Raw genomic sequence first — 12,513 nt, 5'->3', positions numbered from 1 at the left:
TCTATGAATGCAGATAGACATACTTTCTCATTTGATGGCTTTGGGTTGTTCGAATGATTCGATGTAGAAACTGGTAACTGCTTTTCGATGTTGTTCTCATTGTGCTTATTCAACGAATAGATCAGAAAATTCTTATTCCAATCCTCGTTGACTGATGACCAGTGTTCTCCGTTATTCTTGTAAGTCCATTTTCTTTCGGATTTTGCACTATTATTCGCACTAGTCTTTCCTTCCTTCTTCCTAATAGATGTAGTGGATGCTTGCTAGTGGGTGTTTTTGCACTCTATAGTCGGGTCAAAATTACATGAAGCATGGTGCATTTGCGTACGCGCTCGAAACGACGAATAGAAGTAATTTTACGCAGAGATATCGACTAATCAACTTCTGATTTTCTAGCCTTTTCTGAAGAACAAATACACGTACACCTATAGTTGGTAAGTTGTAAGAGAATACTTCTTACGAAAATGATAATTATTTTGCAGAAGGGCGTCGATTTTATTGGTTTGTTGATACTTTATTTTTCGTAGATTAGTTCATTGAAAACATCGTAGATTATTCGGATTTTCTGTATGCAAATACGCAAATTTGTATGAAATAATAGGAAAGATGACGTGGAAGGCTTTGCCAATCGCATTCAAACACTACGTTAAAAAAAAAAGTAAAAGAAAGTAGAAGTTAATGTTTTCGCGGTCTGTCTCCAAGCGAGGCGGCTGCTCTATGCTGTGACCATAAGGACGGCATTCGAATAGTACTGATGAGCTATCCGTACTTAGCGCTTCAAATTATCCAAATTCGCAAATCAAGAATCTCTTTCTCTCGGATATTCGGGGTGCAAATGTGGATTATTTCACATCTGCACCCAAATGATTTCTGGAATAATGATCCCCTTCTTTTAGTGTCTTCACATTCTTTGTATGAAACTTGAGTAGATCAAAGTTTTGGCGATAAAACCGGAGTAAAAATCTTGCTTTTCTGCTTAGGAACACGTTAGAGGTTATCATACCTGCAATGCTGTATTAAGTTCCCTTCTTCATAACGAGAAAAAAGTATGCGGAAGGACAGGTTTGCCTCTCTTCAACTGCAGCACTATCTTCAGAAATACACTTGCTATGATGAGAGAGATCAAAGTTTTTGTCCGGTCTGAGAACACAGTAATAATGCAAGAACGGGCAATAGTGACCTACCGAATGCGCTCAGAATTTCGTGTATGGCAAGAAAGTTGGCGACATATCTGGCCCGCACTTAAGAAAACACTAGCAAAATGGCTGAGTTGGCATAGAGATGGGACCCACATATTAGCTACTATATTAGCTACTTCTCTTGGTTAAATGTAATTTTACAGAAGAATTTGGAGAAAAGCGAAATTTCCGTGCTTAAGCACAATTTAGGAGTAGTTGATTATTCTAAGCATGAGGACCATTTGATAATCGTGAATCAGCTTCTGCTTTCTCTTTGTTCTTTCCTGCTCTCCTCTGTCTTCCCTACTTAGCATGTGTCCACGGACTTTTCTAGTTCCTTCCGTTCATCTGTTCTAAAAAAAAACGCCTTACACATCACATATGATTTCAGATTGTTGGCGCTGGAATCCCTTAACAATGAGAGCAGCAGCTCGACCATTGCTCCAATTTCGTCGACGGCCGCAATTAATTATTTTGACAGAGTATTCTTATAGTCAGTCGACCGCTTCGCAATCAACTCACGAGTGAGTTCAATCGCTGATTTCATCTCGAAACAAACAAGCGTCTTCCGTTTCCGTTGACTAGTATGAGAGGGATACAGGTAATTCGTTGTCTGCTGCAGTCGTAAAAACTGTAAAACCGCAATTACCAATGAGATCTAAAGTATGTAAAAGAGTTACTAAACGAGATGTTAAAAAAGAAATGTTCACCTTCTCGCAGTGAGGATATTTCTATTCGGCACTTTGAATGCAACCAGAGATCAGTTTGTGATCGACATTGCCTTATCAAATTTCCATGTTTTTGAGTTGGGTAGACTCAAGAAATTCTCGAAACGAAACTATTTCTACTTTATTACTTTCAGCGTTCGCGAAGTGTGTACTACGGGATACTCCTTCAAGACAGCTGCCGGTCGCGTGTCTAAATATGGTGTGTACTGGGGTAGGGATAACCCCAACAATTCGATATGTGAAATCCCTGGTATAACGCATGTGGCTGCTATGCTAATGGCTATGATAGACGCTGTCCGCGTTGTGGGTTAAAATTTATGGAATAGTGCGAATTGTTAAGATGTAAGAAAACGAAACGACGTGAAGGTTGGTGCAGTTACGTAAGTGCCTGTGACCGAGATGGGATCTTTAGTCGTCTCTGCAGTCCGACAACAGACAAAGGTTACCACCCCGACCGCAGCTTCAGCGTGCTACTTTGAACGCAGCCACCTACGCAACTGCCCTAGTCTTCAGATAGTTGCAACACAAACATGTATGATTTTCTGTTTTCCATGTATGAATATTTCCAGGCCAAGAAAGATGACAATGGTCAGAAATTGGTCGTGTATACAGATTTTAACTGCCCGCCTGGTTTCCGTAACAAGTTGAAGACATACGCGGCGAGAGATTTTCACTCCTTTAGCGGGTGGAAGATGAAGAATGCTGTCCTTTTGAAGGAGTTGTACGAACTGACCAAAGACATGAATGTAGTTTTTTTCGCTATCCAAATTTTCTCGGGGATTTCCTTATTGTTGCTCCTTTTAGGTCTCCTTTAGACATAGACCAGCAGTAATGGACAGAAAGCCAAACTACGTTATGGCGAATATTCTGGAAGATGGTACTTTTAGGTCGAAATCACAGTCTTCGGAAGGACTCATCTGTAATAATTGTTTCGAAATAAATGAGCATTTATCTTCCTGGAAAACGAGAGGAAGAAAGCGTGTTCGTTCTTTCCCAAAACGTTTTCTGTTTCATGCACTGGCGTGAATATTGGCGACGAAATAGACGCGGACGGAAGAACGCCGAGTACATCCTCTGAAGACTGGCCTAACGTCTACACTATGGCTATGTTCAAATCAACCAGAAACGGTTAGTGGGTTCCCTGCTGGGGGCGATCGTTAAGTACCCGCAGCCGAATAATTTCTTGCAGAAGAGGGTGTCGGTAGACAAGAGTACGCATATCTTACGCTAGTTGTGATATCACTAAGCTACGCCCATCCATCACCACATCACTGAGACCATGTGCCGTGTTTCTACTGCAATTACTTGGTAGAGTTGGCTTCTAGGAGGATACAAAGAACAAAAAGATAATAACGTAGCAACGTAGAAAGTGAAAAATGAAGCAAAAACGTAGAAGATTTGTACAAGAACAAAACAACATCAGAAAACTGAATGAAGCTGAAAACGTTTCAAAATAAATGCTAAGAGGTGTAAAAACGAGACGCTGATCGTTGGAAGACGTAGATTTGTGATTGAAAAAACTATATAGAATATATAGATATATTTGTATTTATACAGAGTATTTAGTGCACGTAAGATACTGCAATAATTTGGAAAGTTTCGATTTGTTTGTTTAACACAAATAAAACCCTATTATTTCCTATTTCTGGGATTTTTTTGTGCAATCGTACGATGTATCTCTATACGTAAGCGATCCATACTCCGTACAGAAACAATACCAGAGGTAGCGTGCATATTTTGCACCTCGTTAGACGATGAAGGCCCAAGATGGACGATGTGATGTTCGGGGCGTAGGGCAAACGCAGCGTGATGCTCTGCTGACGCTATTAACTGCTGCGCAGCGCAATTGATAGCCGTTGCCAGTCATTTCTCCTAAGGATAGGTGGTCGCGGAGGCTGCGGGTACCTAACGATACGCACCCGTTTCCTGCTGGCTGCAAATATAGTTAACAGTTAATAGTTTAATAATTGCAAATATAGTTAACAGTTAGTTAACAGGCGCAGTTAAAGGCATCACCCCACGAATTTGGGCTGGTACGTGTTTCAGGTGGGTTATGCTTATACGGGGCCGTTGATTGTGTGGAAGAGAGTGATTCCGTCCGTTTCTTCCTGTATCAGTGGAAACGGATGACTCCGGTATGCGGTTTCTTATGACTGCTTATGTTGCAATGCGCAACGTTTGCACTTCGCCCAACCCCCACCGCCTGCGATTTGCGAAATCCCATTCTGGCGAATCGCAAGCGAGGGACGGTACAAGGGTGGCGCGCTGCATTTGAACACGACTCGACTCGTAAGAAACAGCGTGCCGGGGTTGTCCGTTCCCACTGATACAAGGAGAAATCGACAGAATCACCCCTCTCTCCATAATCTACGACCCCGTACACGAATACTCCACCTGAAATCCGTACCACCTCACATTCGTGGGGTGATGCCTTTAACCAGTGTAGCACACTTCTATAATCGCTATTATCTTTTATACAAAAAGTTCTTGGATTACGTTGGACTCGACTTAGTGCGTCTCGTGGTTACTTCGTGCATACTTATGTGCACAATAACTTAACTATTTATGGAGCTGCTTCTAATCGCTTATCTCTTGAGATTCGCTTGAACTTCTTTTGAATTTCACACAGTTGCACTCAGGATCTGGTATCTCTTATTGATTTCATCAATCGAAGCGGTTACTCCGTTATTTTTCGATTTACTTGAGCGGGCGCGAACAGTTCTTACACTTTTCTCGATCGCGTACAAAACCTGCCCAGTGCCTTCCTCTCTCTCAGGAATAGGAACAACATTCATACTTATTAAAGGGACCCATGAGGTCGGCGGTTCTTTTGTTCTACATTTTATATCTCAACGAATACCGTTATTGTCTATCAGCTGTCATTAGAACGGATGCCATGAAAACTTTGTTCTTGAGTTTGCACGCTTTTTCTTTATTTGATGCTGAGAAAAGTCTTCAACAATGGATTTTCCGATACGATCGGATGCAGAACTTCGAGAAAATACTAACAAGGCTTAGCGAACCGTTTGATAGGCGACAATCTGGACAATTTCATTACTTTTGTATTACTAGATGGATGGTTAGTTTGTAAACAGAATTATTACGTCTGTGCCAGTTCCGTGCTATCGTGCTATATAATGACGCACTCAGTCCGCGTCTGCGTATGCGTCCGATACTCAACTTAGCTGAGGCAGGCACTACAAAAATAGAAATTCGAGCATAGATAGATAGATAGATCATTCGATTGATACAGCATTTAAATCTTACTTTCATGAAATTTGTTGGTTGGATGGTTCTATGGATGCCGCTTTAACTATACTCACATACTTAGACATTTTTCGGTTTCCGAGGTGCCGTAAGCTTTTTTTTTGGGTCGTATTTTTCTTTTTTCTTTTTTTTTGGGCTAAGTTGGAAATAAGCCCTCCTCAGATCTGCCCAGTTAGGAGTGCTAGGTGTGTGTGTGTGTCTGTGTGTCACGAAAATACTCCATATTGATGCAAAATTCCTACTCCGATGAGGACCGAACCATCGCCACGCCCTTGAAATTCGAAGGCTCTAACTTCATGTACATGTCGCAAAAGGTAAATGGGATGTTTCGTAGCCTTGGCCACTGGGCGCGTTGCCTTTCACATTTATGACCCCTCCTCGTGTCTGTTTCGTTCTTCGTTCGCCTCAAGTTGGTAGCATGCCTTCCTCAGAAAGTGAAAACATCCATGCAAACGGCTGCTTAAATAGTAGCCAACAGTTTACATGATCTGGCGTAGAACGTTATCTTTATCCGCGGGAGTCAGATTGGTGCTCCCGCGGACCCGTCGCACCGTCTTCTACAGATATCCGGAGCCAGATATCTGTAGAAGACGGCGCGATGATCTGACGTAGAACGTTATCTTTATCAGTAGGATAAAGTATTTCACGTCATTTTGTGCTAAAACATCATTCATTGATAACTCTCGGAGGGAAACAGGAGGAAAACCCAAATTTTGGGAAATACTTTCAAATTGTGTCTACATTATATTGGTATCAACGGAGCGTTTGAAGCTGAAGTTTGAATATTCCTCAAATGTAGAACTGACACGGTTAGAAAGAAAACTATGAAATCTTTTGCCCTTATTTATAATAAAAAAAAGCATGAAGAAAGATTGTTAGAGGTACACAAGTCTAATTTTACAGAAAACGGCATTAGTATTGATTTTTGTTGATCACTAAAAAGAGCGAGGCGAACACCACAGAAAGTCTGAAGTCCGGCTTTAGCGGGACGTTCAGTCTGATAGAATACATAATGTAGAATATGATAAACGTTGCTTACTAAGATATTCTACGTAAAGAGCGTAAACTTTGAACCGTATCTAAGTTTGGAAGCAGTGAAAAGTGGAGTAAAGTGAAGTCAACAATTAACTGCTCCAATTAATTTCTCACAGTGCGGTTTTGCAGTGCCACAAACACGTTAACCATGTCATTGTGGAATCTCTTGTAATTTATGCTGACGTGCTACAAGTCCATCTGTCGTCGTTTCTTTCTACACTTTGGAATGGTGTCCGTGTTTTCCTTAAGTTTGCATTTTGTGTAGATTTGTATTATTATAATACGTTGGCGACAGTTTCTGACGATGCCGTCGGACGCTTTTTTGTCGTTGGGACAATGTGCGGTGATGTTGAGGAAATCGTCATACTTCATTGGTTATATATCAAATACAATGCTTAGTCAGTTCTGTACTCGGTTTTTATAACATCTTTTTGCTTGTCTGACGATGCAGTCGGAATTCCGAGATAGAGTGTGCGACTAAATTTTCGAGACAACTGTGGAAAACGAAAAAATGGAGCATGATATAAATTTGATCCTTGGGGGTAACTGGCGATGGCACGAGTACGTACAGTTCGCGTATGATACCTATCGCGTACCATCGATCTTATCGTCCTCTCTACACTTCCTTCACAAATTTACCACTCAAACCACGGATCTCAAAATCTAGAAAATCAAAGTCTGGGGTGCGACGGAAACAGTCTGGGAGTGTACTTGAGGATATTATTAACCAGTCTGAACGTCCGGCTAAAGCCGGACTTTAGACTTTCTGTACTGTTTGCTTCGCTCGCCTTCACTGATCAACGAAAATTAATATTAGTGCAGTTTTCTATGAAATTGGACTTGTGTATCTCCAACAATCTTTCTTCCTTTTTTATATTCTAATAAAAGCGAAAGATCTCACAGTTTTCTTTCCACACGCGTCATTTCTACATTTGGAGAACATTCGAACTTCAGCTTCAAACACCCATACCAATATATTCTAGACAAAGTTTAAAAGTATCACGCGAAATAAGGGTTTTCCTCCTGTTTTCCTCAAACAATTATCAGAGAAGGATGTTTAAGCATAAAATGACGTGAAAGGTATCTTCCTACCGATAAAGATAACGTTCCACGTCAGATCACATAAACATCTTGCTACTATTTAAGCAGCCGTTTGCATGCGGATTTCCACTTTCTGAGAACGGTATGTTACCAACTTGAGGCGAACGAAGAAGGAAATAGGCATACGGAGGTGTCGTAAAGGTGAAAAGTAAAGCGCCCAGTCGCAACGGCTATGAAACGGCAGCGGCCATCTATCTCTTCCGTTTTGCACACGAAGTTATCACGCACAATTTCGACGCCGGTGGACCCGTCTTACATCATTTTATAGCCTTCTGGCGCCGGCACACCAATCCGACGCCGGTGGACCCGTCGCACCCCCTTGTATAGGTATCTGACGGCGGTGGACCCGCCGCACCTGCTCTTATAGACATCTGGCACTGGCGCACCAATCTGACGCCGGTGGACCCGTCGCACCCCCTTCTATAGATATTTGACGCCGGTGGACCCGTCGCACCCCCTTCTATAGATATTTGACGCCGGTGGACCCGTCGGACCTGCTTCTATGGGTATCTGGCGCCGGTGGACCCGTCGCACCCGCTTCTATAGGTATCTGACGCCGGTGGACCCGCCGCACCTGCTCTTATAGACATCTGGCGTCGGCGCACCAATCTGACGCCGGTGGACCCGTCGCACCCCCTTCCATAGGTATCTAGCGCCGGTGGACCCGTCGCACCCTCTTCTACAGGTATCTGGCGCCGGTGCACGCGTCGCACATCCTTCTATAGGTATCTGACGCCGGTGGACCCGTCGCACCCCATTTTATAGCTTTCTAGCGTCGAGGCACCAACTTGACGCCGGTGGACTCGTCGCACCCCCCTTTTTGAATTTCGTGACTGACACACACACAGACAGACAGACACACGTGACAGAATAAGCCCGTTATTATATATCATGATCATGATGATATTTGATCTAGATGGTTAGTCTTTCAACTTTCTATTTCACCTAATGTTTCTGTTGTGTGGAAGTTGGGAACATGCCAAATCATATGTAAGGGGGGGGGTTGTGAGGAGGTAGGTATTCAGTGGTGCCCATTTCTGGACACTCTATCTTACCTTTCTCTCTTAGTAAATTTAGCTTACATGGCATATATCCTCTAAGGCTCATGTTTAGGTCTTAGGGCCCCGACTGACTTAGTTATTTACTTCAAGAAATAAGGGCGCCACAGGGTGGCCCACAAATACATTTTACCCGATCTTTTTCATGCGTTACTCACAACTTGTATTCCAAGTAACTTCAAAACTTCTCGATTTTCTAATGACCACCCTGAACGCCCGGCTAAAGTCGGACTTCAGACTTTCTGTGTTGTTCGCTTCGCCCGCCTTTACTTTTCAATGAAAATTAATAGTCGTAGCATATTCTGTACAATTAGGGACATGATTTCCTAACAACGCTTTCCTTTAGGCGAAAGACTTCATAGTCTTCTTTCCACACGCGTCATTTCTATACTTGGAGAACATTTGAACTTCAGTTTCAAACACTCCTTATCAATATTATACACAAAATTTAGAACTATCACACGACATATGGGTTTCCCTCCTGTTTTCTATGAACAGTTATCAAAGAATGATGTTTTGGCATAAAATGACGTGAAAGACATCATCCTACTGATAAAGATAACGTTCCACGTCGTAAACATTTTGCTACTATTTAAGCAGCCGTTTGCACGCGTATTTCCACTTTTGAGAACGACATGCTACAAGCTTGAGGCGAACGAACAAAGAAATAGATACGCGGAGGAGTCATGAAAGTGAAAATCAACGCGCCCAGTGGCCATGGGTACGGCTGCAGCTATCTATCTTTTGCGTCATGCACGCGAAGTTATTGCGCACCAATAAGACGCTGCGATACCCGTCGCAGCCTCTTCTATAGGTATCTGACGCCGGCGCGCCAATCCGACGCTGCGGGATCCGTCGCAACTCATTTTATAGCTATCTGACGCCGGATGGACCCGTCGCATCCCCTTTTTCGATTTTCGTGACATACCTACACACACGGACTAAGCTCGTTATTATATAAAAGTCTGAATGTCCGGCTAAAGCCGGACTTCAGAATTTCGGTCGTTTTAGCTTCGTTCCCCTTCACTGATCAATGAAAGTTAATAGTAGTGGTGTTCCCTGTAAAATTAGATTTGCGTTTTTTTTAAACAACGCTTTCCTTCTCTTCTTTATATTATAAATTAGGGCGAAAGATTACGGAGTTATTCTTTTAAACGCGTCAATTCTACATTTGGAGAATATTCGACCATCAGCTACAAACACTCCTTCGATGCCAGAATAATATAGGTACAATTTGAAAGCATTACTCGAAGTATGGGTATTCTTCCTGATTTCCCCCAATATCTATCACAGAATAATGTTTTAACATAAAATGACGTGAAAGACATCATCCTACTGATAAAGATAACGTTCTAAACTAAGCTCGTTATTATGTATCATGATCATGATCATGATCACGATAATGATATATAATAACGAGCTTAGTCTCACAGATACTGATAATTATCATAATCATAATCATGATAATTTGTTATCAGTATCTGTGATTTGGTCTTTGAGTATTTGTAAATTTCCTTTCTCGCATTAGTACCTATGCTAAAAATAGCACTGTTAGTGCGAGAGGCCATCTACCCGCGCCGGTATTAAATATCTATATATTACGATGCCTTGTTTACATTTCGTAGATCTCTTCAATATTACCGATAAATATAACCTCTGAATTTAAAAGTCTCTCACAGGATTTACTGCCGCGTCCTTTGCTACAGTATGGTCGGATAAGCGATATGGATGTGATACAATGCAACGTTTGGCAATGGTACCAGCAACTCTTTTTCGAGCGCAGTTGGCTGCCATTGAAGAAGCGCTCAAGCAAGTAAGTATTTCCTGTTCTCGTATTCTTGTCTTGAATTGGACTTCAAGGCTGTTGACAACTGTTTGCCTCGCATTGTTGTGGTAACTGACTCGCAGGTTTTCATTCTTAGTTGGAGAAATGGGTAAGTTTTCACCTTGGTGCAGTTTATGGTTCGTATGAGAATATATTTTAAAGATGGTTGAAAGCAAATGGATCCCCAGTCTCTAACAAATTTCTCTACGATCGCATCCGAGACCTTGTCCACGCTGGCACTGAGGTTGTTCTCGTTATTGTCAAGCGTTGTTCATTGAAATCACTTTCGTTTGCTTTTTAAGGTTCGTTTTCGCTACCAAACCCCTGAGAAGGATAGCGTGGAGTGGTCATCGGCCATTGATAAGTGTTTCGAATCCATCGATCTACCCATTGTAGGCAAAGATCGTTCGGAATACAACAGAGACATATCAGAGCTGCTCGTCGAGAAAAATTCGTTGGACGACTCCTGGTACTTTATCAATACGTTACGTTGTTTTTATAATATACGTGATTATTCATTCTAAACACGACTCTTTGTAGATTCCTTTAATTAGTACGTGGTCCCTATATCAAGAGTGTCATTGAGTATAATATAGAATTAATCATTTGGCGTTGATAACTTCCATTTCGTTCTTACGACGAATTCACCTTCAACAATCAATACCATATCATTTGAATCACTTGCTCTAACTAGACTTCAATAAGTGATAGATGATAATCAGCCATATCCTTTAGCATGCAAAAAGTAAGAATCTTCAAGAATGGAACGAACTTCCACAGCGGTTTCGTCTGGGAATCGAATGGAAAGTTCCATGAAAACGTAGTTAGAGTGGAAAAGAGAGTCTACCATTACCTCCTAGACGTTCTTGAAAAGGTGTGTTTTCTTTAAACTCTTATTCATGCCTTTTTACTTATCTTTCTTGTAAGTAACTGCTCAAGGCATCTTCCTTGGGTCTTCACGATCTCGTTATTCGAACCGACTCCGTGCGGTTAGTGCTATCAGCAGAGAACTGGCTTCCAATATGGCATCGGAATGGTTGGCGAAATTCATTGCACAAACCGATTGCAGACTCTGACATCTGGAAAAGAATCTGGTCCTTGAAAAGAACCGTTAAGGTTCTTTGTTTTCAACTCGTATGGGAAAAAGTGGTGCAGTTAAATTTTTATTTTGTTGAAGGTGTACTGGGAACTTATGGATCCTCCTGACGACAGCGATAGAGAAGCTGCCAAGCATTTGTCTCCAAAAGAGAAAACCCCTTAAAGATGAGAGCTCGTGGACTGCATTAACCGTATTAGAGATAGCTCTCTCCTATTTCTCGGTATTATTGGATTCATATTATTGGAGGTTCTTTTGGACCATGTTTGCATCGACGGATCTCCAATAAAGTATGTGACAGCGAGCGAATTCAACACATTCCTCGGAAGAACGCATCATTCGCAGCCGTTGCGTAGAGTTCGCAGAATATAGTGGGATCAGAATGACCTGAAGCTTAGTGCAGCTGCAGAAGCGGTTGCTCTCGCATTGGTGGTGTGGGGGTAACGGTTATGATCAATCGCTCCGCGCAACTTAGAGGGCAACCGTTTAACCAATTGTACGGAGATTACTGTCGTTTTGACTCGACTTTACCAATCACTTCGAAATACGAGCATGTATGCAACCTCTGGCTATGCTTGGATCATTTCTTTGCAGATAATATCGTCCAACTGTGCAAAAATGGGCGTTCTTCGCTGCGATTCCTTCTGAGTTTGATCCTTACTCGGACTTTTGGTTCTTGTGAAATGTTGAATTGAATACAAAGAAATAAATAATAATGTACCATATTCATTCTAAGAGTTTTAACCTCTTCACGAGGTATATACAGTAGAGCATTACAATGTAATGTCGCCATTCCTTTTTTTGAAGTCCGAAGGAACCGTGAAATGTCTTTTGCGTTGGACCTTACATGGATACAGCGATCATGAGCACAAAATTGTTTCATACGGACACAAAAGCCCACTACTTTACCGACAACTCTCTCGATGAAATTTCGGTTGAAGTACAATGTGCCTTTCTTTCGATATTCAGTCTCATCTACCTTCGTCATTTTCAATTAATGGTCAGTCATAATGTCTAGACGTTTAGTATTACAGATCTCAAACTTCTGCAACATTCAGCATTTTGAGTGTTCGTACGATCGCGTTTGAAGTCTAAGTTATAACTGTTGTGAATGAAAAAGCAGACTTCCTCAATATGTAATGAATCCGCATTAATCTCTGTCGGAGATAAGTAGTTGATTTCAAAAATACCTTATCACTGCTGGCACTTTGCTTTTGCATTTTTT

At 41.7% G+C, this 12,513-nt stretch overlaps 1 protein-coding gene across 3 annotated transcripts; it reads left to right on the top strand.

Annotated features, from left to right (window-relative positions):
- Window positions 1–154: 154 nt before the first annotated feature.
- On the top strand, window positions 155–11,453 carry RB195_018166 (uncharacterized protein; the record flags this gene model as incomplete). Of its 3 annotated transcripts, XM_064185484.1 has the most annotated exons (13): window positions 155–179; window positions 1,570–1,702; window positions 2,041–2,209; window positions 2,476–2,652; window positions 2,711–2,783; window positions 2,951–3,034; window positions 10,047–10,180; window positions 10,228–10,301; window positions 10,355–10,436; window positions 10,495–10,661; window positions 10,928–11,066; window positions 11,132–11,308; window positions 11,370–11,453. In XM_064185484.1, 13 exons carry the CDS (start codon window positions 155–157, stop codon window positions 11,451–11,453), a joined length of 1,518 nt encoding a protein of 505 aa, XP_064041364.1. The 3 variants fall into 3 exon arrangements, with proteins under 3 accessions (XP_064041364.1, XP_064041365.1, XP_013303432.2); XM_013447978.2 differs by lacking the exons at window positions 155–179; window positions 1,570–1,702; window positions 2,041–2,209; window positions 2,476–2,652; window positions 2,711–2,783 and having other exon boundaries at window positions 3,007–3,034; XM_064185483.1 differs by lacking the exons at window positions 2,951–3,034; window positions 10,047–10,180; window positions 10,228–10,301; ... (3 more) ...; window positions 11,132–11,308; window positions 11,370–11,453 and having other exon boundaries at window positions 2,711–2,932.
- Window positions 11,454–12,513: the final 1,060 nt, after the last annotated feature.

The sequence above is a fragment of the Necator americanus genome, chromosome II (assembly GCF_031761385.1).
Source record: "Necator americanus strain Aroian chromosome II, whole genome shotgun sequence".
Lineage (NCBI taxonomy): Eukaryota > Metazoa > Nematoda > Chromadorea > Rhabditida > Ancylostomatidae > Necator > Necator americanus.
This window is presented reverse-complemented; position numbering and strand designations above follow the sequence as displayed.